The following is a 27,600-nucleotide window of genomic DNA, read 5'->3' on the forward strand; positions in this document are numbered from 1 at the left end:
GCCCATCAGAAAAGACGGCCAAAAGGACCACAATGGAGTATTATCGCCCCATTGGCTCAAAAATCATCCCATCTGGGGATAATGGAGCCTGTAGTCCAGCAGAGATTGAAATCCCAGATTGCAGGGACAGCAGTGCCCAACTCGCTCAACTTCTGCATTTACTCCAGGGTAAACCTGCCACACACAACGGCTTTCTTTGTAGCTGTCTTAACAATTGCCATTTCACTAACCATGGCTTAACACAGCCACCAGCAAGGCAGCTCTGCAGACAAACCACCATTCCCCAACAAGGATCCAAGAAGTTAACTTCTCTCTTCCTTTCCATCAAAACTGGGCAAACCAAATCCACATCTTTGCTATCAGGGAAGCTGCAGAGCCAGTCCTCAAGTTCAACAGGCTAGTTTGATTTTCCAACCCACCACCCTCAATTTACCGTATTTTTCAGAATATAAGATGCACCTTAGTTTTTGGGGAGGAAAATAAGAAAAAAGCTGATTGGCCGGTGGATCAGCCTCCCGGAATATCCCCTATCAGCTGTTCCAGAGGTGAATTTTACCAACAGATTCCTTGGTTGTGAGCTCTGTGCCGTGCTTTTTTTTTTTCCTTTTTTTTTCTGCCTCTGAAACTTCTGAAACTCCATTTCAGAAAAGAACTTTTTTTCCTGCCTCTGAAAGCCTCCGAAACAGAGCTTCAGAAAAAAAGCCTCTGAAGCTCTGTTTGGAGGCTTTTTTTCTGAAGCTCTGTTTGGAGGCTTTTTTTCTGAAGCTCTGTTTGGAGGCTTTTTTTCTGAAGCTTTATTTCTGATGCTTTTTTCAGCCTCTGAAAAAAGAAGTTTGAGAAGCTGGGCGGGGCTGCATTCGGAGTATAAGACGCAACCAGATTTTCACCTTTTTGGGGGGGGGAAAAGGTGTGTCTGAAAAATACGGCAACTTCCTTTCTCATCTCGCCCCCAAAAGAAGAACATCAACAAAACACCAACGTTTCTCTGTTTTTATTTGCCTCACAAGAGAATTTCTGGGGTGGTGGGGGTTTTTTTGGGAGGTGGTGAACAGGTAGCTCAGATGGCTTTGCAAATCTTTTTCATACACTAAAGGGGAGGGAGGGATAGGAGTTGAGGATAGGTGGGGGGAGCAACAAAGTGAGAAGGAAAAAACAACAACCGACAGCATCTGAAGCAAAGGCAGCAAAAAAATGGTTTACAGTATAATTCAGAGGGGGGGGGTTCTCCATTCCCAGGTCCCCAGCGATGAGAAGCCGAGCGAACCGTCCTTGCCTTGAGCCCCTCCCCACAAGCACCCCCATGTTTCTTGAAAAGCAACAGCTGGAGAGAAAGGAGGCATGGGGAGCGGAGAGAAAAGATTTACAGGATTGCAAACATCGAACCATTTCCGTCAGCTGCCCTTCCTTTGCTACGACGCAGGCGCTAAGGGGGAAGAGGGGACTAAATGTATTCCTCTAATGAGCCTCGTGTCCTGGGACAGCCACGTTTTTTTTTTTTAGTTGACTCGGGGGTTCCTGAAATTCCTGCCGGCAAAACGGGCCTTGCTCCCCAGCTCCTCTTCAATTCTATAGGAGGAAGGAAAAAAAACAAAGAAAACAGTTTTTTTTTAAAGCCCCCACAGCAAGAAATACAGGCAGTCCTCGGACTTACGACCACAAGGGAGCCCAAAATCTCTGCTGCTAAACCAGACTATTGTTAAGTGAATTCTGCCCCATTTTACGACCGGATTTGCTTGGGTGAATCGCTGCAACTGAGAAGGACAGGGTTGTAAAATGTGAAAGATGGTCATAAGCCATTTTTTTCAGCACCGTTGTAACTTCGAACAGTCACTAAACAGAATGTTGTAAATCGAGGACTACCTGTAGATAGCCCACAAGTAAAATATGGGGGGGGATCATCGCCCCCCCCCAAACAAGTTGCATTGACAATTTAGCAATGTTTCCCCAACTTGGCCAGTTTAAACAGGGTGGACTTCAACTCCCAGAATTCCCCAGCATTACATCACTTCCTGCAGAGTTGTTAGAGGACCACTTATTCTCATTAGCCTGAGCTCACCTGCCTACATTAAGGAAGGGGAAAAATTAAAATGGAAGGTTTATTTATTTTATTTATGTTTCGTTATTTCTAAACCACCCATCTTCCTCAAAAGATGGGCTCCTCCGGCAGGGGGCAATTTAATACAACTGATAAATAAAAGAACTTATTAAAAAAAACTTACCGTTCAAATTAAATTAGGTTTAACGCTTTTAAAATTATAGAACAAGGACAATAAAGATCAAAGGCAGAAAATAAAAAATATTACTCGATGGAAAGAAAAGCAGTTGTTTTCTTTTTCAATTTTCCTTCTTATTTTGAAATCTTTATTCTTCTGTACTTTGTTGAATATTTAAATTAAAAATGATTTCTTCTGCAAACGCTATTGATGCATTGAACAGAATTTGGCCATCTTACAAGAACCCAGAATTTAGAGGACAATTCAATTTAGGGAATAACTCAACAAAACAATCGGATCTTTATTACGGCCACAGGTCATAGATAAAAAGGAAAATGCTGCCCTTTGACCCCCCCCCAAAGGAATCTGGCCATAAAAACTGCCCTTACCTTAGAAGTTGATTGTATTTAGCTAGACGTTCAGATCGGCAAGGAGCACCAGTCTTAATCTGAGAAAAGAAAATTAATATGAGCCTACAAGGAACCGAGAACTCACAGCCAATGGCGTCATTTTGAGCCTTGGTGGCGCAGCAGACTAAAGTGCTGTTAAGTAACACCAGCTGCCTGCAATTACTGCGAGTTCGAATCTCACCAGGCTCAAGGTTGACTCAGCCTTCCATCCTTTCGAGGTAGGTAAAATGAGGACCCGGATTGTGGGGGCAATAAGCTGACTTTGTATAAAAAAAAAGAACACCGCTTGGGGGGGGGGGCGAAAGCCCTACTAAGCAGGTATATACAAAAGTATGAAGGCTATTGCTTAACATATTGTAAGCCGCCCTGAGTCTCCGGAGAAGGGCAGCATATAAATCGAACCAATAAATAAATAGATAGATAGATAGATAGATGGATGGATGGATGGATGGATGGATGGATGGATGGATGGATGGATGGATGGATGGATAGATAGATAGATAGATAGATAGATAGATAGATAGATAGATAGATAGATAGATAGATAGATAGATGTTTCATGTGACAAAAAAGACCCCTTAGCCAGGATCTAACCAGCTTCTCCAACAAGCCACAGAATTATCATTCTCATAACAATACACCAACATTTCACAGTCATTTTGAAGATGTGTGGACTTCAACTCCCAGAATCCCACCAGCCAGTTTAGCTGGCTTGGAGAAGGGGGGGGATTCTGGGAGTTGAAGTCCACACATCTTCAAAATGGCTGCCGTTCAATGCTGCAGGACATCCCATTCACACAAAGCCCCAAACAAGCTTTCCACATCATGGCTTGTTTCGCAACCCACCATTGGTCATATGAAACAATACTGCCCAATCTTCCTTCCGGTATTTCCTTCCCGCTCTTCCTCTCCCCGTGCACCCTTTAGGCCGATGCACGACCCCAACCTCCCCCCACGTTCTTCCAGCCGCCTTTGGGGCAGGTAAACTCCTCACCTGTCCTGTGCAGAGACCAACCACCAAGTCGGCAATGAAGGTATCTTCCGTCTCTCCGGAGCGATGGCTCACCATCACCCCCCATCCGTTGGACTGAGCCAGCTTGCAGCTAAAAAAAAAAGGGGGGGGGAAAGGAGACCACAGGGTGATTTTCCAACCAGCAAGCAAAGATCAAAACCAGGGGCTGGGTGACTTTTCCCTGAATTCGATGCTACTGTGTCCTCTTTCCTCGAAAAGGAAAGCAGGCTCAACTCGTTTATCGACTTTGAACGGTCGCTATACAAATAGGTTGCACGTGAAGGATTTACCTGTAATTCATTCCATTTCACGTTTTGTACATCCTGAGAGATATTTTCTCTCTAAACCTTGATTTAATGCCTTGAGTCACGGGTGTCAAACTCGAGGGCCGCAGGCCACATCCGGCCCCCCTGGATGCGGGGCCGCCCTGGAAACAGCCAAGGACCAACCCGCGGTGTCTCTGCCAGCAAAAACGGAGCTCGGCAGGGCCGCGTGCTTTCACTGGCAGAAGGTTGCAGGAAGACATCACAGCCGAAAACTGAGTTCGGGAGCCCGTTTTCACTGGCAAAGCCCCCAAACGAGTGATGTCGAGCTGGCCACAGTCATCCTGGCCATGCCCCCCCCCCCAGCCCCACAAGGTCAAACACAACCCTGATGCGGCCCTCAATGAAATCCAATTTCAACCCTCTGCCTTGAGTGGTCACTAAACGAACAATTGTTGTAAATCGAAGATCACCTCCGTTCTCATTTATGAATCCCTTTCCTCCCGCCCCACCAGATCTCTGGAGTTTTGCAACATCCCGCCTGCCTCCCCCACAGGGGCTCCGCTATCCTCCGGATGGAAGACTTACGCCTGCAGCGACTCAGTGACGGAGCCGATCTGGTTCACTTTGAGGAGAAGACAATTGCACGACTTCTCCTGCACAGCTTTGCTGATGCGTTTGGGATTGGTCACCGTCAGATCGTCACCCACCACCTGGATCCCGGCTTCGGCCGTGAACTTCTTCCAGGCGGGCCAATCATCCTGGTCGAAGGGATCTTCGATGGAAACCACTGAGGACGACGAAGGGGGAGAAAGAGATGGAGCTGAGATGGAGCTGACTGGGCACCAATGATCTCTGGGAATGCAGCTGTCGGGGTTCCAAGGAACGCCCCCAACGAAATAAAGCTCTGAGGTTCCTCAAAGTTCCAATTTATTAAGAGATGTCATGTTGGCACATCTGGGAATACCCGAATCTGAAAGCTTCCAGGTTTCCTCCACCCAGCTAACAGTTCACAGCCCTGCCCTACGCCCACAAGTTCATCACATTGTCCAATCAACTCTTCACACTCCGCCGGATACAATCTTCAGGCATTCTCCATCAGACGCAGGCAATAGTCCTTGAATACGGAATGTTGTTATAACTAACTTTCTACCCCTCCCAACTTCCCCAGTCCTGGAGTCTTGGGAAGGCTCTGATGAGAGCTCTGCGTCGGAGGCAGAGAGGGGGCCAGGGCCGTCTTGACAGTTGTCAGCTGCCTTCGGAGTCAGACATCAGTGAGGCAAACAAACAGCTGGAGCCTGTTCCCAGTGTGCGCATGCACAGAGCTGCCAGGAGAAGGGAACAGCTAAAGAACAAGGGTCGACTCAGGAGTAAGGCCACAGGTGGACGATGAATGGCCCCTCCCAGAGGGAATAAAAGAGGAGTGAAAGGGGAGTGGAGTTTGCAGGAGACAATTAGTTCATTCCTGCATTCTTGCCAATGAAAGATATCGGCCTCTCCAAGCCTGATAAAGGTCGGTCATTGTGAACTACCTTGAAAGACTGTGGGAGAGGAAAGACTTTTGCTGGAGAGGAATTCACTGTAAATTAAATAAAAGGGGTTTATCAGGACAAGGACTCGGCTTCGTGCTGCTGGGGAAGCCTAGGGCAGAACAATTCCTCTGCGGTTGCCCTTAAGAGGGGAAGGCTCTGAATTCGAAACGTGCTAACACAGCATACACACCTGGGTAGTTTTTGACAAAGCTCTTGTACAGGTCAGCCAGCTGATCGGGAGAGATGTATCGGCTAGGATCATCCGGGGATTTGAAATCCAGGTCATATTTCCCTTCGCGGTAAAACTCAGAAGCCGCCACGTCCATTCCGATGACGATCTTATCCGTGTAGCCAGCCTTGCTAATGGCATTCTTCAGCAGCTCCAGAGCTAAAAAAGCAGACAAGCAGAGTCACTGAGTAAACAAGCCAATTAACAAGCAATTAAGCAAAAGAGCGATCGAGGTCTATCTGCTTTCCTAAGGACACACGCGAGCGTAAATTGGCATACCTGCAAAATCTGTGTTTCTCAAACTTTGCAAATTTGAAAAAGATGTGGACTTCAACTCCCAGAATTCCCCACTCAGCATGAGGAATAAATTAAATTTATAATAGATTTAAAATAAATTGTGTTATAAATTCTGCTTGGAGTTGAAGTTCACTCATGCTGGCTGGGGAATTTTGGGAGTGATACTTGCTAGGGGATTCTGGGAGTTGAAGTCCACTCATGCTGGCTGGGGAATTATGGAAGTGAAGTTCACTAATGCTGGTTAGGGGATTCTGGGAGTTGAAGTTCACTCATGCTGGCCGAGGAATTTTGGGAGTGACACTTGCTAGGGGATTCTGGGAGTTGAAGTCCACTCATGCTGGCTGGGGAATTCTGGGAGTTGAAGTTGACGTATGCTGGCTGGGGAATTATGAAAGTGAAGTCAACCCATGTTAGCTGGGGAATTATGAAAGAGAAGTCCAGTAATGCTGTCTAGAGGATTCTGGGAGTTGGAAGTTCATTCATGCTGGCTGGGGAATTCTGGGAGTTGAAGTCCCCTTACTGACTTTGAGAAACGCTCACTGCCTTAAAACCTAACCAATTCCACCCAAAGCCGATTTTACCTTCCTTGTTCTCCAGGATGTTGGGGGCAAAGCCTCCTTCGTCACCCACGTTGGTGGCATCCTTGCCATATTTCTCCTTGATAACATTCTTCAAGTTGTGGTACACTTCCGCCCCGATCCTCATGGCTTCCTTGAAGCTTTCTGCCCCGACAGGAAGGATCATGAATTCCTGCATAGCCAACTTGTTCCCAGCGTGAGACCCACCGTTGATCACGTTGAAAGCCTTCAGAGACACCAAGGACCCCACAACAGTGGTTTAACCCACAAAACCAGAGATCCAGCGTAAAACCAATTCAAGCTTCTAGTGACTAGAATCTAGTCCGTAACACTCCCCAACAGTCTTGTCTAACTAAACCAGGGAGGGGCAGGGTGGGGTGGGGCCAGTCAGGAGTGGGATTTGGGGGTTCTCCAAACTGCACAGAATCTTAGCTAGAGGTTCTCCCGAACCCCTGCGAACCCCCAGCAGCCCCACCCGTGACTGAAGGGGTCTGTGGGGATTCTCAGTCATCCAGGTCATGGTTGTCCCAAAGGTGTTTTTTTCAAGAAACCACTGGACTTCCTTTGTTTTTCCTTGAAAACATTTCCCTTCTCATCCGAGAAGCTTCTTCCGTTCTGACTGAATGGCGGGCAGGAATGGAATATAAATCCTTCGAATCTCCACCGGCCAGAACTTTCGATGCAAACCCCAGACCCAAAGGTGTTTTTTTTTTCAAGAGGACGCTAGACTTTCTTTTTCCTTGAAGACATTTCGCTTCTCATCCGAGAAGCTTCTTCCGTTCTGACTGATGGGAGAATGGAAGGGTTTGTTATTCCAATCGATCCCCATATTTTACATCTTAAGGGGGGGGGGGGGAACCTTCCCAGAAGGGCCTGGTGGCTCAGCAGACTGATAGCATTGTGATTAACACCAGCTGTCTGCAATTAAAGTAAGTTCGAATCTCCCCAGGCTCAAGGTTGACTCAGCCTTCCATCCTTTCTAAGGTAGGTAAAATGAGGACCCAGTTTGTGGGGGCAATAAGCTGACTTTGTATAAATATATACAAAAGTATGAAGGCTATTGCTTAACGCACTGTAAGCCGCCCTGAGTCTCTGGAGAAGGACGGCATATAAATCAAATTAAAAAAAAAAACCAAGAGAGAATAAAATCCTCCACTAAGGATTAACGGATTCCTGCATTCACGCTCTCAAAGATTTGATTTGCAGCTTCACTTCCGACACAGGGTCGGCCTTCCACACGGGCACAGCAAAATAAACTTACCGGCACCGGCAAAACAACTTCTTTGTTTCCTGCCAGATCAGCAATGTGGCGATACAGGGGCACCTCCTTCTCCGCCGCACCAGCCTTGCACACCGCAAGAGACACACCCAGGATTGCGTTTGCACCAAATTTAGCTGCCGTAAAGAACCAAAAGAGAGAGAGAGAGAGAGAGGGAGGGAGGGAGGGAGGGAGGGAGGGAGGGAGGGAAGGAAGGAAGGTTATTTGCTTGCAATCAGTTCTCCCAACACAAGTTGCTGCCTCTCAAATTATTTTTCACCTCTGGCATTGTTTAGCCATAGCAATAGCACTTTTAAGGTTTATATACCGCTTTGCAGCCCTCTCTAAGCGGTTTATAAAATCAGCGTACATTGCCCCCAACAATTTGGGTCCTCGTTTGACCCACCTCGGAAGGATGGGAGGCTGAGTCAGCCTTGAGCCAGTCGGTCAAGATCAAACTGCTGGCAGTGGGCAGTTAGCCTGCAGTACTGCATTCTAACCACTAGGAGGGAGGGAGCAAGAGCCCTTAGACTTATATATCACTTCACAGTGCTTTACAGCCCTCTCTAAGCAGTTGACAGTCAGCCTCTTGCCCCCAACAATCTGGGTCCTCGTTTTACCCACCTCGGAAGCCTGATGGGATTCGAACTGCCAAAATTGCAGGCAGCCAGCAGTCGGCAGAAGTAGCCTGCAGTACTACACTCTAACCACTGCGCCACCATGGCTCGTTTTAACATGAAAACGAGCAGGATTATGCTATTTTGGGCTGGAGTAATTTTTTTCCTTTTTCTATCTCTAGCTCTGCCCCTTTCAAAATTAAGCCAGACGTCTCTTTCGCTCCAATTAAATCCTTTGATGCAAACCCCAGACCCAAAGGTGTTTTTTTACAAGAGGACACTGGACTTTCTTTTTCCTTGAAGACATTTCGCTTCTCATCCAAGAAGCTTCCTCAGCTCTTGAAAAAAAGCATCCCCAATGACTTGAGAATCTCCATAGACATTTACTAATAAATGCCTAATTAAGTCTCAATAATAAATAACTATAGTCAAAAGTTTCCACTAACAGCAGAGGTGGACAGCTAGGAGATTTGAGTGGCAAATCTCGGTTTCTCTCGCATTGCTAACCCTTTGAATGCTCCAAATAGCAACCTAGTTCTTTGCCGAGGATTGTGTCAGGGGGCAGGAAAACACAAGTGTGTTATCATTAAAATAATTTCAAAATAATTTTCCTCCCCCCCCCCCCGCCCCCCATATGCAAAGGTGTGGCTCTTTTACTTACACTTGTTCTCAGATCCATCCATGTCAATCATCAGCTTGTCAATCTTTTCCTGTTCCACCACGTTTACATTCTGCAAAGGGGCAGGGAAGAGAGAGAGATGAGAATCCAATCATAGTTTAGCGTATGATCCCCAGTCCAGAAATTTCCCTCACTCCCACACAGCTTTCATTGTGGCTTCTAATTCTAGGTTGTGAATTAAAGTGTATAAAACAAGAATCCTTATCTTAAAATAGGGAGGGGGGGTTGTCAGACTTCAACTCCCAGAATTCCCCAGCCAGCATAGCCGGGGACTCCAAACTTAGCCACTTTAATAAGACTTGTAGAGTTCAACTCCCAGAATTCCCCAGCCAGCACAGCCGGGGACTCCAAACTTAGCCACTTTAATAAGACTTGTGGACTTCAAATCCCAGAATTTCCCAGCCAGCATAGCCGGGGACTCCAAACTTAGCTACTTTAATAAGACTTGTGGACTTCAAATCCCAGAATTCCCCAGCCAGCATAGCCGGGGACTCCAAATTTAGCCACTTTAATAAGACTTGTGGACTTCAAATCCCAGAATTTCCCAGCCAGCATAGCCGGGGACTCCAAACTTAGCCACTTTAATAAGTTGTTGATTTTTATGACCCCTCGTTGGGGGGGGTGGCTTGCATTGCAGTAGATAGTCCTTGCCTTACAACCATTCGTTTAGTGACTTTTCAAAGTTGTAACGAACATTGAAAAAAAGTGACTTGTGACTAATTTTCACCCTTAAAATGGCAGCATTTCCCAGCGTCGCATGATCAAAATTCACATGTTTGGCAACCGATGCGTATTTATGATGGTTGCCATGTCCCAGGGTTATGTGATTTCCCCCATTTTACGACCTTCTGATAAGCAAACACAAACCAGATTCATTTAACAACCACTTTGCCAACTTAACCATTCAGCGGTTTACTTAGCAACAGTGGCAAGAAAAGTCCTAAAAGGAGACAAAATTCGCTTAACAACTGTCTGGCTTAGCAGTGGGAACTTTTGACTCAATTGTGGTCGTAAGTCTGGGACTACCTGTAGGGGAGGGAAATCATCCAGTCCTCGGAGAAATGGTCCGGGGGATGCTTACCTTGCAAAATCTACAATTCTTTTACATTAAAACTTTTTCTACAGGAATTCCTCTGCTTACAACCACAAATGAGCCCAACATTTCTTGTTAAGTGAGACATTTAAGTGAGTTTTGCCTCATTTTCTTTTTTTTAGGTTGGTGACGTGACTAGAAGTTAGGTAGGATAGAAAGAAAACATTTTTTAATATAAAGGGTTGATATGATTAAGTTAGAATAAGCGATAGAAATAAGAAAGGGGGAATATTAGTGTGTACACTTTTATATAGTAAAATAAAATCAATAACAAGAGGAAATATGGAATAATTGAATGATGATAGACTGTTACTTAATAGAAGTGTGTATTATTAGAAAAGTTGATTGAATGTCATAACTATGATTAATTTTACTAGTTTTATTTGTATTAGAATGCATGGCACACCCACTGTTCACGCATTGATATGTTTGTAAAAATATAAAAAAAAAACTTGGGGGGGTTTGAAGTGAGTTTTTCCTCATTTCATGACCTTTCTTGCCACTGTCGTTAAGTGAAGCACTGCAGTTGGTAAGATAGTAACCCGGTTGTTAAGTGAATCGGGCTTCCCCATTGACTTTGCTTGTGAGAAGGTCGCAAAAGGGGACACAGGGGTCAGCAACCTGCGGCTCTGGAGCCGGATGTGGCTCGTTCACCCCTCTGCTGCGGCTCCGTCACTCAAAATATGCGTCACAACCGCCAATGTGCGACACGCGATTATTTATTGAGCTTTTCAATCCCTGGTAGGGCCAACCGTGGATAAATCCAAGAAAAGTTTCAGAAGAAAACAGAACATTTAATTCAACGACATATGATGCTAGTTTTATGTCCGTTCAAGAAAAGGGTTTTTGTGGCTCCCGGTGTTTTCTTTTTGGTGAGAAACAGTGTCCAAATGGCTCTTTGAGTGTTTAAGGTTGCAGAGCCCTTGTTGTTAAGTATTAACCAGTTGCCAATCATCTGAATTTTAATCCCAAAATCATGGGGATGCTACAAAAAGTTTTAACTAGGGAAAAACCAGTCCTAAGTCACTTTGCTCCGTGCCGTTGTAACTTTGAACGGGTCACTAAACGAACAGTTGTCATCCGAGGACTACCTGCATTCGAATTTTTGAGCATAAAACTGAGAACATCCCGCTTCAGCCCCACCGCCTTTCCCAAATCGTGCGAGGTGCTCAGGTTTAGCGACACACTCCCCCCCCCCCGCAAAAAATACAAGTGCTTTGCTCCTTCGGACCTCCTTGGAAACACACACAGGCCCCCGTGCGAAGGATTAAAAAGAAAAACTGCTGCACACAGCACTCGGCCTACACTACAGGGTTAGCGTAAGGGGGAAGCATGCCTACCTTGTTAACCAGGGCGGGTGCGATTGTTTTATTCACATGCTCAACAGCCTTTGAGACACCTGGAAGGAACAACCAAGATCCATCACTAAACCCCCCTCCCAAAAAAACTCAAGGAAAAACAGGCATTAGTAAAGGACGGCTCGGGGACGGGCTGGCAGGCCGGCCATTTAGAATTTCAGTCTCCTAGTCCTCAAGCCAAAAGATCCAAGCGTGCATGATTGTTAAAATCCCCTTTTTCTGAACAATTGCGGAGAAGAAGCGTCATTCAGGAATGCCAGCGAAGAGGCCAGTCCCAAAATCATGCAAGATGGCAGCAACCTGGCCACAAGAGTGCATCGGTTACCTGAGTGCACAGCGCTGGTGCCAGGAACATATTAACGTACTTAACGGCTCTGGAGACACCTGAGGGGGGCACCGAGTTTGTGGAGAGAAGAAGTGAAGAGAGAGGGGGGGAAAGAAAGAAAGGATGAATGCCCACAAAAGGAAGACAAAAAAAAAAAAGCATTTCATGCATGGAAAAGAGAGGGAGCACGCATGAAATGCACAGCGAGAGAGAGAGACCCCTGGGACAGAGAGAGTGTATCTTGATAACAGTGTAATCCGACTTTTTTAAGTTTTGAACTGGGGAACGTGGAACGAAACTCAAATCGCGCTGAACGGACCTGCCGCAGATATTCACAAGAAGTCAAACCACGGTTTCGTGTTACAAAAACGGCGGCTTCGCGTTTTTTCCTGAATGGACCGCCTAATACCCCGTTTCCCCCAAAAATAAGACATCCCCTGATAATAATCAGGCTTTGGAGTGCATGGCAATAAGGCCAAGCACTTATTTCAGGGTTCCAAAAAAATATAAGACAGGGTCTTATTTTCAGGGGAAAAGGGTATCAATCATCTATCTATCTATCTATCTATCATCTATTTATCTATCCATCCATCCATCTATCTATCCATCTATCTATCATCTACCCTGTTCCCCCAAAATAAGACACCCCGATGATAAGCCCAACCAGGTTTTTGAGCACATGGCAATAAGGCCAAGAGCTTATTTCAGGATTCAAAAAAATATAAGACAGGGTCTTATTTTCGGGGGGGAAAGGGTATCTATCATCTATTTATCCATCTATCTATCCATCTATTCATCTATCTATCTATCCATCATCTATTTATCTATCCATCTATCTATCCATCTATTCATCTATCTATCTATCCATCTATCATCTATTTATCTATCCATCTATCATCTACCCTGTTCCCCCAAAATAAGACACCCCCTGATAATAAGCCCAATCGGGCTTTTGAGCGCATGGCAATAAGGCCAAGCGCTTATTTCAGGGTTCAAAAAAAATATATAAGACAGGGTCTTATTTTTTGGGAAACACGGTATTCCTTCCAGTTTATTAAACAGGACGGTCGTTTTAACAGGCGTCAAACCTTAACGCATTGTAAGCCGCCCTGAGTCTCCGGAGAAGGGCGGCATATAAATCAAATTAAAAAAAAAAAAAACCTAACCGTGGTTTGCGAGGCACGTCAAGCCGATATTTCCACCGTAGATTGCAAGCCACGGTTTTAAGGCACATGCTTTCTTTAATTTGGCAAATCTACGAACAGGTTGCAGAATCTCTCTCTTTTTTTTTTTTGGCAGGGCAAGAAAACTTGATGATTTAGCTGTTTTTTTAGTTTTTTAGCTTTAATTTGTCAATGGGTTTTAATTCGAATTGTTTTAAATTTGGGCCAAAGTATGTAATTCTTTTAATAATTTTAAATTTTGTATTGATAGGTGTTTTAGTTCTGGCTGTGCACCGCCCTGGGTCCACTAGGAGAAGGGCGGCATACAAATTGAATTAATTAAATAAATAAATAAATAAATAAATAAATAAATAAATAAATAAATAAATAAATAAATAAATAAATAAATATGTTGTGCTGTGCGACAGCTAACATTTGCAATTGCGTGGTGAGTTTTTGAAGTTGTGGTGACGTTTCTAAGCTCGTTGATGTTACAGATTCAACCTTAAAAGCTGGATCGTGGACTTTTTAATGCTAGGGAACAAGTGGTTAAAAGAATCAAAAGCTTTATACTAAACTAGATTTTTAATATAAAACGACACTCTCAATTCAGCTTTGCAACTCTTTAGCTTCTTTGGGTGAGGGTGCCTTTCCTGCTGCCTTGAAAGAGGCGGTAATGAGGCCCCTCCTCAAGAAGCCTTCCCTGGACCCAGCTGAATTAGCCAACTATCGTCCAGTCTCCAACCTTCGTTTTGTGGCGAAGGTTGTTGAGAGCGTGGTGGCACGACAACTTCCCCGGCACCTGGATGAAGCTATCTATCTAGACCCGTACCAGTCGGGCTTCAGGCAGGGGTACAGCACAGAAACGGCATTGGTCGCGTTGGTGGATGATCTCTGGAGGGCTCGGGACAGGGGTTGTTCCTCTGTCCTAGTCCTATTAGATCTCTCAGCGGCTTTTGATACCATCGACCATGGTATCATGCTGCAGCGGTTGAGGGGGTTAGGAATAGGGGGCACCGTTTTGCGGTGGTTCTCCTCCTTCCTCTCCGACCGCTCGCAGTTCGTGTTGGCAGGGGGGCAGAGGTCGACCTCGAGGCGTCTCGCATGGGGAGTGCCGCAAGGGTCGGTCCTCTCGCCCCTCCTGTTCAACATTTATGTGAAGCCGCTGGGTGAGATCATCCGTGGTTTTGGAGTGAAGTGTCATCTGTACGCTGACGATACCCAGCTGTACATCTCCACCCCAGACCACCCCAACGATGCCCTTGATGTGATGTCCCGCTGCCTGGAGGCCGTGCGGGCCTGGATGGGGAGGAACAGGCTCAGACTCAACCCCTCCAAGACCGAGTGGCTGTGGCTTCCGGCACCCCGATATAGTCAGCAGGTGCCATCGCTGACTATTGGGGGTGAATCTTTGCCCCCCACGGAGAGGGCTCGCAATCTGGGTGTCCTCCTGGATGCGCGGCTGTCTTTAGAAGAGCATATGACGGCCGTGGCCAGGGGGGCCTTTTATCAGGTTCGCCTGATTCGCCAGTTGCAGCCCTTTCTGGATCGGGACGCCCTGCGCACGGTCACTCATGCCCTTGTTACTTCCCGGTTGGACTATTGTAATGCTCTCTACATGGGGCTCCCCTTGAAGAGCACTCGGAGGCTCCAACTGGTCCAGAATGCGGCCGCGCGGGTGGTTATGGGCGCAACCCATTATGCCCATGTGACACCCCTCCTGCGCGAGCTGCACTGGCTCCCGGTGGTCTTCCGGGTGCGATTCAAGGTGTTGGTTACCACCTTTAAAGCGCTCCATGGCATAGGACCCGGGTACCTCCGAGACCGTCTTCTGCCACCAATAGCCTCCCACCGACCAGTTCGTTCCCACAGAGAGGGTCTCCTCAGGGTGCCGTCAGCCAAGTTATGTCGGCTGGCGACGCCCAGGGGGAGGGCCTTCTCTGTGGGAGCCCCAGCCCTGTGGAATGAACTGCCCCCGGAAATTCGTAAGATATCTGACCTCCGGGTGTTTCGCTGCGCATTGAAGACCCTGTTGTTCCGCCAGGCCGGACTATCAATACAATAGTTTTAAATTGGGGTATTTAAATTTATTGGGGTTTTAAATTTGAGCCATTTATTTAATTATTTTAAATTTTATATCATTGTTTTGTTTGTGTTTTTAAATAGGCTGTACACCGCCCTGAGTCCTTCGGGAGAAGGGCGGTATAGAAATAAAATTATTATTATTATTATTATTATTATTATTATTATTATTATTATTATTATTATTATTATTATTTAGCAGAACGAAACCTCCGTTTTGTGTTTTTGTTACGACACTGAGTCGTTTCTCCCCCCCCCCACGCCCCCCCGGATGGGACTTGAGCCAGGCCGACAAGCCATCGCCCCAGAATTTCCCAAAGTACATTGACCAAGGGGCAGAGTGGTACACCGGCCTAGAGGTGGAGCTCTCGCCTCACAATCAGGAGGCTGCAAGTTCGATCCTAGATAGCGGCAGATATTTCTCTCTGCATCTAGGCACACTGAGAATATATCTGAAGAACAAAACTCCGCACTGGCGACAGGAAAGGCATCCGGCCATTAAAACACTCTGCTAGCTCCATTCAGTTGCCCAGACTCCACCTCGCAAGGGATTATGGGGTCATTAAAAGACCAAAAAAAAAAAAAAAACCAGCAGCAACCAGGGGCAATTAGCATCTTCCTTTCTGCTCCAATATGATGGGAGAACATATGAAAAATGCAGTCAACTTATTCCATCTGGGATGGCATCACAGCACAAAGACCTACTAAAGCCGCTTGCAAGGAGGTATTTATGTCGGAGCCTCTCGGGGGGGGGGGGGGAATATACAATAAATATTCAATAAATATGGAATTACCAGTGATGAAATCCATTTTCCTACTACCAGTTCTATGGGCGTGGCTTGGTGGGTGTAGTGTGGCTTGGTGGGCGTGGCAGGGAAAGGATACTGCAAAATCCCCATTCCCTCCCCACTCCTGGGGGAAGGATACTGCCAAATCCCCATTCTCTCCCCACTCCAGGGGAAGGATACTGCAAAATCCCCATTCCTGGGTGAAGGATACTGCAAAATCCCCATTCCCTCCTCACTCTTGGGGGAAGGATACTGCAAAATCCCCATTCTCTCCCGATTCCAGGGGAAGGATACTGCAAAATCCCCATTCTCTCCCCAGTCCAGGGGAAGGATACTGCAAAATCCCCATTCATGGGGGAAGGATATTGCAAAATCTCCATTCCCACCCTACTCTGGGGCCAGCGAGAGGTGGCATTTGCCGGTTCTCCAAACTACTCAAAATTTCCGCTACCGGTTCTCCAGAATCCATCAGAACCTGCTGGATTTCATCCCTGGGAATTACCGTATTTTTTTGCTCCGTAAGACGCACTTTTGGGTCACCCAAAATTGGGTGGAAATGTCTGTGCGTCTTATGGAGCGAATATTAACGAAGTCCCGCCCCTCCACCCGCCGGTCGTGAAGGCGGCCGAAAATGGGACACCCGGAGGCCAAAAACGGGAGTGCGTCTTATGGTGAGGTGCGCCTTGTGGAGCAAAAAATACGGTATTTGAAGGACACTGCTAGCAAAGCAGAGCAGATCGACGATTTTCGAGTGAAAACGTAGCCACCGCTAGTCGGAAGGGGTTACCTTTCCCCAGGAAGCGAGTCTTGTCGTTGTCACGGAGTTCCAGGGCTTCGTAGATACCAGTTGAAGCTCCGCTGGGAACAGCAGCACGGAAGAGACCTGGGGAGGGTGGGAAAAAAGGAGAACCCCATTTTGTTGAGCTGAAGGAAAGGGATCCATTTTCCCAGCCTCGTGAGCGAAAAAAACAATTTGGGGGAGGGGCCCAGGTTCTCCCCAGGGCAGCTGACCTTTGTTGGTGTAGAGATCTACTTCAACGGTGGGATTCCCGCGGGAGTCGAAGATTTCACGGGCGTGGACCCTAAGGATGGACATGTTGTTGGTCTAAAGAAGAAAGGACAAGGCAAAAAAAAAAAAATGTTTTGACTTTCCAAAAACCCCAACATATCCACATATTCTGGAAGCCAGGAATGTGAAGCAGCGAGTACAAATTTTTTGGGGTTCCTAAGACAAGTTGCACATCAGTAAATACACTGAGGGCTAGAAACTTTGCTAGGGGGGAGGGAGGGGAGGGGAAAGAGGAGAGGGGAGGAGGGGAAGGAGTCAACCTTGAGCCAATTGGTCAGGATCGAACTGCTGGCAGTGGGCAGAATTAGCCTGCAATACTGCATTCTAAGCACAAGGGAGGGAGGGAGAGAGGGAGAAAGGAAGGAAGGGATAAAGGAGAGGAAGGAAGGAAGGAAGGAAGGAAGGAAGAGAAGCTGACTTTGTATAAATATACAAAAGTATGAAGGCTATTGCTTAACGCATTGTAAGCCGCCGTGAGTCTACGGAGAAGGGCGGCATATAAATCAAATTTAAAAAAAAGGGGGGGGGTGTTAACAGGGGTGATAAAATAACCCACCCATCTAATCCATATCCTGTTTCCCCCAAAATAAGACACCCCCTGATAATAAGCCCAATCGGGCTTTTGAGCGCATGGCAATAAGGCCAAGCGCTTATTTCAGGGTTCAAACAAAAATATAAGACAGGGTCTTATTTTCGGGGAAACACGGTAGATTAATCTGAGACAAGAGTCCAGATTTCAGTTTAGACCCAGAAAACAAACCGTGCTGGCATTCGTCCTCTGAAGGACGGATTAAAAATAAACTCATTTTTGTTCATATTTCAACAGAAAAGGAAGAAGTTCAATTAATTCACTGGAATTTGAAAGAAGGCAGACCAAAAAAAAATAAAATAAAATAAAACAGGGTGGATTTGATTTAAATCGAGTGGATTTAAATCACAATTTAAATCATGATTTAAATCACTAGTAAAAAGGCTTGATTTAAATCCACTCGATTTAAATCATAATTTTTAAAGAGCAACTGTCATCTCTGCTACTCCTTTGACCCGCTGTTGACTCACCGATAGCCCCAGTGTTGCAGAATATACAGCCTCAGCTCCATTTCATGCTGAATAAACTAAATTATTTATGTATCTTAAATAGAAAAGTATCTTACGATAGATTTTTACCCCCAAATTTTTTATTAAAATAAGTTCGATAAAAATAAAAAAAAAATCCGATTTAAATTAAAAAAAAATCCGGATTTTTTTAAAAAAGCATTGATTTTTATCCACCCCGATATAAAAACAATCAGATTCCCAAGCTCAGATCTTTAAATGAGGGGGGGGGAAAAAAAACAACCCATCATCACATTAGCTGCAATTCCAGTTTTCGCCCTGCAGAGAGAAAAAACGCTGCATTATAATTTCACCTCTCCCAACATGGAAAAAGCCACAGCTTTACCGGAAGAGAAGCCAGCGCCCTCGCGTGAATCTTTCCTCCAACTAAGGTCACCTTCAAATTTATAAGCGCTGCCCTGAAAAATGCTATTTTTTTTTAAATAAAATAAAATAAAATAAATCACATGTGTGTGGGTGCTCCAGGCTGTGAGTGAATAAAACGGAGCCTCTTTCCACTCGCACATCCGTGCGCTTGGAAACTAAGCCTGCTCTCAAATGTCTTTGCTCGACCTGACTCAGCGTTTTATGTAACTGTAAAAAAAAAAATAAGAAAAAAAAAATACTTTGCAGGGAGGAAATCAGTTCTGGAATTGGAATGACTCAGTTTCTGCAAACGGAAAGGCCAAGGGTTTTCCTGCTTTTTTTTTCCCCCCCTACTCTTCCCAACCCAGAAGCCCAGATTCTCTTCGGAAGCAGTAACAGAGTTGGAAGGCACCTTAGAGGTCATCCAGTCCAACCCCCTCTCACTCACAGAGGAGACCTATACTAGGGATTCGAACCGCCGGAACTGCCAACTGCCTTCGCCACCGAGCCACCAAGGAATAAAAAATTCGGCTCGCTTCCTCCTAAACCCAGATTTCTCCGAGCGAAGCCTTCCCACCTTGCTGGGACTACAATAACCAACATTCCCGGCCCCTTCTGGAAGGGAGACCGTAAATCCAGACGGAGAATGAAACAGCTGATTTTGATGGGATCCAGACTGCAATCGTGGTTTGAGAGACGAGCCATCAAATCTCTTCCCTTTCTCTGCTGTGCCGGTAGTCCTCGATTTACCACCATACGACGGCACTGGCAAAAGGGACTTATGACCGTTCTTCTCACTTTATGACCGTTGCGGCATCCCCATGGTTTACACCAGGGGTGGGCAAATATGGCCCCTTTTACGACCTGTGGACTTCAACTCCCAGAATTCCTGAGCCAGCTTGGCTGTCTCAGGAATTCTGGGAGTTGAAGTCCACAGGTCGTAAAAGGGGCCATATTTGCCCACTCCTGGTTTATACCATCTAGGTGGCTCAGTGGCTAAGACACTGAGCTCGTCGATCAGAAAGGTCTGCAGTTCGAATCCCTAGTTCAGGTGAGGGAGCAGGGGGTTGGGCTAGATGACCTCCAAGGTCCCTTCCTTCTCTGTTACCGTTATACCTGATCAAAATTTGAATGCTTGGCAACTGGTTCCCGATTTAGGAGAGGTTGTGGTGCCCCGGGATCATGTGTGATTATCTTTTTGTGACGGTCTGGCAACCAGAGTCAATGGGAAAAGCCGGATTCACTTAACAACCATGTTACTCACTTAACAACACTAGCAAGGTTGTAAAATGGGCCCAAAAACCTCACTTTTAACAAATGTCTCGCTTAACAACTTATATTTTGGAGTCATTCGTGGTACCAAGTCGAGACTTCCTGTACTCTACTGGTCTATTTAAATTTCTTTTCTGCAAGCCTCAGGGATCTATTTCGGGACCTTCTCCAAACTCTAAAATGGAAATCCACGTTGTGACACCACACCTAGATTTGAAGCTGGTGAGATCTCTTCCCTTCACCCTAGCTGGCCATCTGCGGCTGCACTAGGGATAAAATTACCCAGGAAGTTACAAACTATTCTAAAAATAAGAGTTCCAGGTATATTAGTAAAAAAAAAAGAAGCGGATATACTGCGAACTCCGGAACTTAAAATTTTAAAATAATTAAAATGTTATTTTACTAAGCTTTTGTCAGACATCTGCTGACATCGTCAAGAGTATTAAACTACCATTACAGAGATCTCTGCCTATATATATGTCTTATTAAGTTTTCGCAGGTGTGCATATGCAAAAAATTAAAATCTCGGGTGTTTTCCCACGTCGTTGTAAATAAGTTGGTTAAAATATTTAAAATCCTGGTTAAAATCCCAGCTTAAAATCTGCAAGGATTTTTTAGAAGATTTTAAACTGGGATTTTAACCAGGATTTTAAATATTTTAACCAACTTATTTACAATGACGCGGGAAAACACCCGAGATTTTAATTGTATATGTGTGTGTGTGTGTGTGTGTGTGTGTTATATATATATATATATATATATATATATAAGCTTCCCAAGAGAATATAAGCCTTAACCCTGAGGTGCTAACTTTCTACAGACAGCGATTCCTTTAGCTAGAAATGCTGCCTCTTGGCTACAGGCTGAATTTATACCACTTTCTCACCTGTTGCACTTTTTTTAAAAAAGGGGAGAATTTGCTGTGCCTCGTTGCAAAGCAACTTCTAACTCAGGTTTAAGATGCCTGGACTTCAGCTCCCAGAATTCCCCAGCCAGCCAGAATCCTGGGAGTTGAAGTCCACCTATTTTAAAAACTGAGAAAGCTGCATTAAACCAATTGGCTTAAGACTAACAATAAAGAACAATAACTATTTCTCAGAAGAGAATAATAGAAGTACAAAATAGAGATGTATCAAATGTACGGAGTGGAATCAAAATGCATATAATATGAAGGTAGAAATGTGTAATACTAAAGAGATAGCTAAAATGTATAGTTCTCTATAGGGGAAAAAGGGGGAGGAAGGGGGAGAAAGGAAAAGGAGGGGAAGAAGACTGGAGTAAAAGATTATTTATTTTATTTATTTGTTCAACTTGTATGCCGCCTTTCTCCAAAGACTCAAGGCGATTAAGATAAAGGGGAAGAAGAATAAAGTAATAACTGGAAGACCACTATGAAACAATGCTGAAATATGATAAGTTATTTATATGTTGTATGTTGTGTAAATGTCTGTGTTCTAATAAAATTACAAATTTTTATTTTAAAAAAAGAGAGAGAGAGAAAGCTGCATTAAACCCACTCTCCGTTTCTCTCTGTATTAAGCAATAATTTGAAATTTTCCAAGCTCTCTGAAAGAAGATACGAGCACTTCCAAGTGTAGGAAACCTCTTTTCCATCCCCCGCACCCGATTGCTGGCTGGGAATGATAGGCATTGGAGTCCCTTGAAGGCCGCCAATCGGGATCAAGCTGTCCCCAGAAGGTCAGGGGGGGGGAAGAGTTCCCCACATATTAAATATTTGGGAAGGCAGAAACGCAGGGGCGCGTTGCAAAGCAAAGAGGAATGTGCACGCTCTTGTGCAATTGTGCAACTGTGTCAACAATTGCACAAGAGTGTGCAAAAGAATTAAAAAGGATGATTAAGGCCGCCAAGCTAAGCCACTCAATTAAACGTCACCGCCGTCGGGAGGACGTGACTCAGCCTCTCCGCAGGATGGGGAAATTTTTGGCTGCCGCGGCTAAGAACAAAACTCTCCGCACTTTGCAAAAGGGAGGAGCGGGCTAAGCATGAATGGAAGCATTCGGCTGCAACTTTCTGCATTACACAGCAACTGTCCTTCCCATCAATCACGGCTTGTCCTTCTCAGGAGACGGAAATATGTAAGGCACGTAAGGGCTGTCCGTCTCCAGTTGCTCCAGGCCATCTCCATCTCTTCATCATTTCCGCCTTAAGGAGGGGGGGCGTCTGCACGTGGTCCCCCCCCAAAGGAGGCTGCCGGCGGTCCACGTGCGAAGGATGCCCGCATCTCAGCTACCCACAAGCCAACCTGTTTTACAAAGGCAGCCTGTTGCAAATGGCTTCTGAAAAAAAAGATGCCCAGGGGGGCCTCTGCAGAATCGCCGACTCTCTCCCTCAACCCCCCATCCATCCACCCACCCACCCCAAAAAAGAGACCATTTTCCCAGAAAATCAGGTCCTCCTGCAGCTTAGATCTTAAAACGTTTAAGAAATGAAAAATAAAAATTTGAACAAGGCCAGCAAAGCAAACGAAGGGCCCCCCCCCTTTCATTTGCTTTGCTGGCCTTGTTTCAAATTTTATTTTTTTTTTCCTTTTAAAACCCTTTTTTCCCTTAAAAAGGATTTCCCTTTTTATTTGCAGATGTAAAAAAAAAAAAACTGCAGGTTTTGTAGAGAGAACCCCTTTTCGTAGGGGATTTATTCCATTCAACATTAGAAAACCAAAATTAGAAATGGGGAAAGTATTATGATGCATATTGTTACATAAATTTAAATAAATTACTAAGTATACGTAATTAGAAGTTGGAAGAGTACTACTACGTATATACTTAAATAGTATTATTATTGCTCTAAGTATTGTGTATAAAGTAAATTAACCCAGACAATATACTGTTCACTAAGTAATCATGTATGTTAAAGAAAAAAACCATTTAAAAAAAAAAACTGCAGGTTTTCTGTGCCACCTGAGTAGGAACAACAGGTTTGGTACCCATCAGTCCTTCCCCATTTTTACCCCTCTCTGCAGCCTTCCCCTCCTGGACAAAAGGAAGGATTAATCCATCTTTTGACTACCATGGAAGCCACAGGACCCCAAGATATAGACAAAAAAAATGGGCCTGGAGCATTTTTAAAAAAAGTTTTCTTTTCTTGAGCCTTACAGCATCCTATCTGCTTTGCAGGAGATGAAACAAAAATCCAAGTTTCTCCTTTTTAACCCTATTTTTCACCTTGCTTTGATTTTAGGCTAGATTTTTCCACCCATGTTGGGACTACTATGCACCCCTCCTACATCTGCTGGCAGGGAACCATAGGGCATGTAGTCCTGATGAACTAAAGGGCGCCATGTTGGGCTTCTTTTGGACCACTCGCTTAAGGAAACTATAGTTTCCCCAGGTTTGCCCTGATGCAAACCATAAATAAAAATATTGAATTAATGCATTTTTTTTTAAATGGATGATGAAATGCTGGAAATGGAAAGGAAGCTGGGTCCCCCCCCTTTTTTTTTTTTTAATCTCTAGCAAAAATGCAACCTTCGAAAATGTTTGCAAGGCACACCTATTTCCTTTTCCTTGCAAAAAAATAAAATAAATAAAAGGAAATTTCGAAACGCCTTGAACCACAGCTTGCAAACGCCTGCAAGAAAATTGATCTATAAATGCATATTATTTTCCTGCAAAATATTATTCCCTCTCTTATCTTCCAAAGCAAACGCTTTCCCAACTTACCTTAGGCTAAGCTCTCTCGCGTTGCAGCAGCGCCTAAGGAAATAAAATTGCAATAATACCTTTTTTTTTTTTGTGGCTTTTTCTAATCACTGCAACGTTACTCGCCTCGCGCACCCCGGGCAACTGAAGAAGACGCGGCCGGCGCGCACTAAACTATAGCCCGGTTCATGCAGATGAGATGGCCTCGTTGCGGCTTCTCATTGGCCGGCCGCGCCGCCCTGCCGCCCGCCGATTGGCCGGCGGGCCTCTCGCCAGGCTCAGCCTCTTGGCGCGTGCGCTACGTGCTCCGGCACCTTTCTCCTTCACGCAGTCGCGTGGGCGGGCCTAGTTCAGTTTAGTTTCCTTTTTTAATTTCTTTTAGCAAGAGATGGGGGGAAAAATCCCCATTTTTGTAAAGCGGAGGGGAAGATTTTAATTTTTTTTTTAATTTTCTTCATACTGTGCATTGGGTAGTTTGCAAAATTGGGATCATTGTCTTGCACGGAAATAATTCTTTTTAAGATTTGCAGCTTCAAAATGGGGCTGTTTTGCAAACGGTTTTGCAAACAATCAATGGATGGAATATAGTGTTAAATCTTTATAATCGCATCCAGTAATCCAAAATTTAATAACCACATTAATAACCAAAAGCTTATTTATTCTCAATATCCAAACTGAATAGTACAAGAGATCACAACTGAATACAGCATTGAATATTTTTATTTAATGCTTAATTTTCACACCAGTGAAAACAAACTTTCTAAACGGTACCTGAAGTTTGTAAAATTGTAGCTTTAAACGTGATTTAGCTTTTAAAATAATAATAATAATAATAATCACATTTTGATGTGTTCCCTTTAGTGTTTCTGTGCCAATGTTTACTCTGAAAGAGAACTTCTGCATAATAGAGACATATCTGTAAAATTTCAACCAAGGAAGTGATGCATTTTAAGAATTCTAAAATGCTGTTTTCCAAACCCCAATTTAATTGCTTCTTTTAATGTCTATAAAACTCCAGTTTAATCACATGTCTTAACACAGACAGGGTTTAGACTTAGCTGGTCAAAATTCATTTACAAGAGATTTGTAAAAACGTTGATTATAATGAATGAGAAAACACACCTCTCAGCCTCCAGTTTGGTCTAACTTGGCAAGAAACCTTGTTATTATTTTTTTTTAAAAAAAGACCCCAAAATATGCAATCTTCACCTCCTTTGAAAAATTGGGTACTCTGTTTTTTCTGATACGTCCTGAACAGATTCATACACACACACACAAAAAAAAACACCCCATCCATCGTAGTCAAACAAGATGCCATTTCACCGAAAAACTGGTGCCCAACAAATAAACCAATTTATAACTTAAAATAGGAAGGTTGAATGAAACCCCTGTGGTAAATGATGTACTAAATGCAGAGAGAGAAGGAAGTGGCCTCCAGCCCATCTTAGTAGCTTCAGAGAAGGAATTTGGCTCAGCCTCGCAATGAATTTCTTCTAGTAGCAATAAAAACACCGAAAGTTCTCGCTTTGGGCAAAAAAAATGCTGGAATTATTTTGTCCCAGCATCTGTTTTTTTTTTCTAAACCATAATATAGTGCTGTGAGGCTGGTAGTGTGTGTAGACACACAAGGAGTATGTTGTATTGTTTTTAAGGTCCCGCAGCCACTCGTTTTCGGTGAGCATCTGGAAGGATCGTGGTCAGAATTGGGAATTTTGGTGACTTCTTTTAGAAACAGCAGATTCCAGAGGTGGCCAGAAGCTACCTTGGTATCATCTCCGCCAGAGGTTTGGATGGGTTTTTTTTTTAAGGGGATGATCCGGTGGTATCTTAGCTGGTAAAACTTGCTTTTTCTGGTTTCTTTGCATGCTGAAATACGGAGTGCAAAATCGTAAAGCAAATTTAAAAGATGGGGGATTTTTGAATTTAGAACACCAGATTTGGAGCAAATCCCAGCCGTGTGTCGGTGGAAATCTGAATGCCACAACTTCCAAACACACGTGTCACGGGGACTGATAAGGTTTGGAAATCGATGGGTTGCAGCCCACGCTAAAAACCAACCTGTGGTTGGTTTGTTTTTATATCTCGGTTTAAGGTTAATCTGGAAGGCCAGCTCCTTGGGGCTAAATCCAAACCACAGTTCAGCCAAACCTCAGTTTATCAGGGCGAGAATTACTCTAAGTTTGCAAATGCAGCTAGATATACTCACACAGCAAGCAGAGATACATATATATATAAATATAAATCAAATTTAAAAAAAAATTTAAGATACATACAACCTATTTTCCAGAGCACCAGAAGGCAAGACAAGAAGCCACGGATGGAAACTAATCAAGGAGAGAAGCAACCTGGAATTAAAAGAGAAATTTCCTGACAGAGAGAACCATGAATTAACCAGTGGTTTGCCTCCAGAAGTTGTGGGTTGCTCCATCACTGGAGGCTTTTAAGAAGAAACTGGACAACTATTTGTCTGAAATCATATCGGGTCTCCCGTTTGAGCAGGGGGTTGGACTAGACAACCTCCGAGGTCCCTTTCAACACTGTAATTGTGTTAAAAAGTTGGAAAAAAATGTTTTCCCAGGGCAGGTAAAAAAGTCGGCAGCAGATCAGAAGGGAAAGAGGAAGGTTTAAGGCAGTTGATGGCGAACCTTTTTGGGACCGAGTGCCCAAACCGGAATGTGCGTGCATGGGCGTGCACGCGCCGGAAAACCGAAGAACAGCTGGCTGGTGCACGCATGCATGTTTTTTGGCCGTTTTTCAGGCTGTTTTTTGGGTGCTTTTCAGGCCATTTTCTGGCTGTTTTTTTTTTTGGACCGTTTTCAGGCCATTTTTGGACCGTTTCAGGACATTTTGGGCTGTTTTCAGGCTGTTTTCCAGGCCGTTTTCAGGCTGTTTTTTGGTCCATTTTCAGGCCGTTTTTGGACTGTTTTCAGGCCGTTTTCAGGCTGTTTTCAGGCTGTTTTTGGTCCGTTTTCAGGCTGTTTTTGGTCCATTTTCAGGCCATTTTTTAGTCCATTTTCAGGCCATTTTGGGGGCATTTTCAGGCCATTTTCTGGCTGTTTTTTGGACCGTTTTCAGGCCATTCTTGGTTCATTTTCAGGCTGCTTTTTGGTCCATTTTCAGGCCATTTTTGGGTCCGTTTTCTTGCCATTTTGGGCCGTTTTCAAGCTGTTTTTTGGTCTGTTTTCAGGCCATTTTTTAGTCCATGTTGAGGCTATTTTTGAGCCGTTTTCAGGCCATTTTTGGGCTGTTTTCAGGCCATTTTTTAGTCCATTCTCAGGCCATTTTTGGGCCATTTTTCAGGCCATTTTCTGGCTGTTTTTTGGACCGTTTTCAGGCCATTTTTGGTTCATTTTCAGGCTGCTTTTTGGTCCATTTTCAGGCCATTTTTGGGTCCGTTTTCTTGCCATTTTGGGCTGTTTTCAGGCTGTTTTCCAGGCTGTTTTCAGGCTGTTTTTTGGTCCGTTTTCAGGCCATTTTTTAGTCCATTTTGAGGCTATTTTTGAGCCCTTTTCAGGCCATTTTGGGGCTGTTTTCAGGCCATTTTTCCTGCCTTTTTTGGGCCAAAAATTGCCTGAAAACCAGGCCGTTTTCCAGCACTCTGGCCCCTGCGAAGAGCAGCTGGTGACAGCACGCGTGCCCATGTGCCACCTCTGGCATACATGCCATAGGTCTGCCATCGTGTCTTTAAGCCTTAGCACCTGTCTCTTATGATGTCACAAAGACACTGAATGTTGGCAATCATCCTGGGCAAAACTCCACAGCTGGTTTGGTTTCGATGGCTCTTAGTCCACCACTCAATCCAGACCCACAGTTTAATTCCTTTATTATTATTTTTTAACGTTTGATTGACTCCCACATAGATTCCCCCTCCTCCTCGTACCTATTTGGAGCAAAATGTCCACAAAGAGCTAAGAAACCTTAAGAGAGCGTTGCCATTCCACCGAAACAAGAGAGGATCGGGACCGGCGAGTAAGTATCCCTTGGGTTTAAGGGTATTACACATCATAATTAAAAGGGAATTTGTCTCGTGGTGGTAATGTGTTCTTTCCTGGGTCATCAAAATCTGTGCAAATCTTCAGCTCCTCTTCCAAATTGGTTCGTGTTGTTTTCTTCTCCCAAATGTAAATTTCAGTACCTATTTGAGTGGAAGGTTTTTACCGGTATATTTGTCGAATTTGCATGAGTTCAATCCAGGGGTGAAATGCTCCCGGTTCAGACCGGATCGCCCGATCCGGTAGCGAT

At 44.6% G+C, this 27,600-nt stretch overlaps 1 protein-coding gene across 3 annotated transcripts; it reads right to left on the minus strand.

Moving 5' to 3' along the window:
• Positions 1-976: 976 nt before the first annotated feature.
• ENO1 (enolase 1) lies at positions 977-23,514 on the minus strand. Of its 3 annotated transcripts, none has more exons than XM_070956256.1 (12): positions 23,439-23,514; positions 16,909-17,002; positions 16,685-16,780; positions 11,865-11,923; positions 9,071-9,140; positions 7,796-7,929; positions 6,538-6,760; positions 5,621-5,818; positions 4,487-4,688; positions 3,618-3,726; positions 2,603-2,661; positions 977-1,566 (listed from the first exon to the last, which is right to left on the minus strand). In XM_070956256.1, exons 2-12 carry the CDS (start codon positions 16,991-16,993, stop codon positions 1,497-1,499), a joined length of 1,305 nt encoding a protein of 434 aa, XP_070812357.1. In that variant the 5' UTR covers positions 16,994-17,002; positions 23,439-23,514; the 3' UTR covers positions 977-1,496. The 3 variants fall into 3 exon arrangements, with proteins under 3 accessions (XP_070812357.1, XP_070812356.1, XP_070812358.1); XM_070956255.1 differs by lacking the exon at positions 11,865-11,923 and adding an exon at positions 11,522-11,580 and having other exon boundaries at positions 23,380-23,466; XM_070956257.1 differs by lacking the exon at positions 11,865-11,923 and adding an exon at positions 11,522-11,580 and having other exon boundaries at positions 16,909-17,003; positions 23,441-23,464.
• Positions 23,515-27,600: the final 4,086 nt, after the last annotated feature.

The sequence above is a fragment of the Pituophis catenifer genome, unplaced genomic scaffold (assembly GCF_029215685.1).
Source record: "Pituophis catenifer annectens isolate HBS135680 unplaced genomic scaffold, rPitCat1.0.hap2 SCAF_18, whole genome shotgun sequence".
Taxonomy (NCBI): domain Eukaryota; kingdom Metazoa; phylum Chordata; class Lepidosauria; order Squamata; family Colubridae; genus Pituophis; species Pituophis catenifer.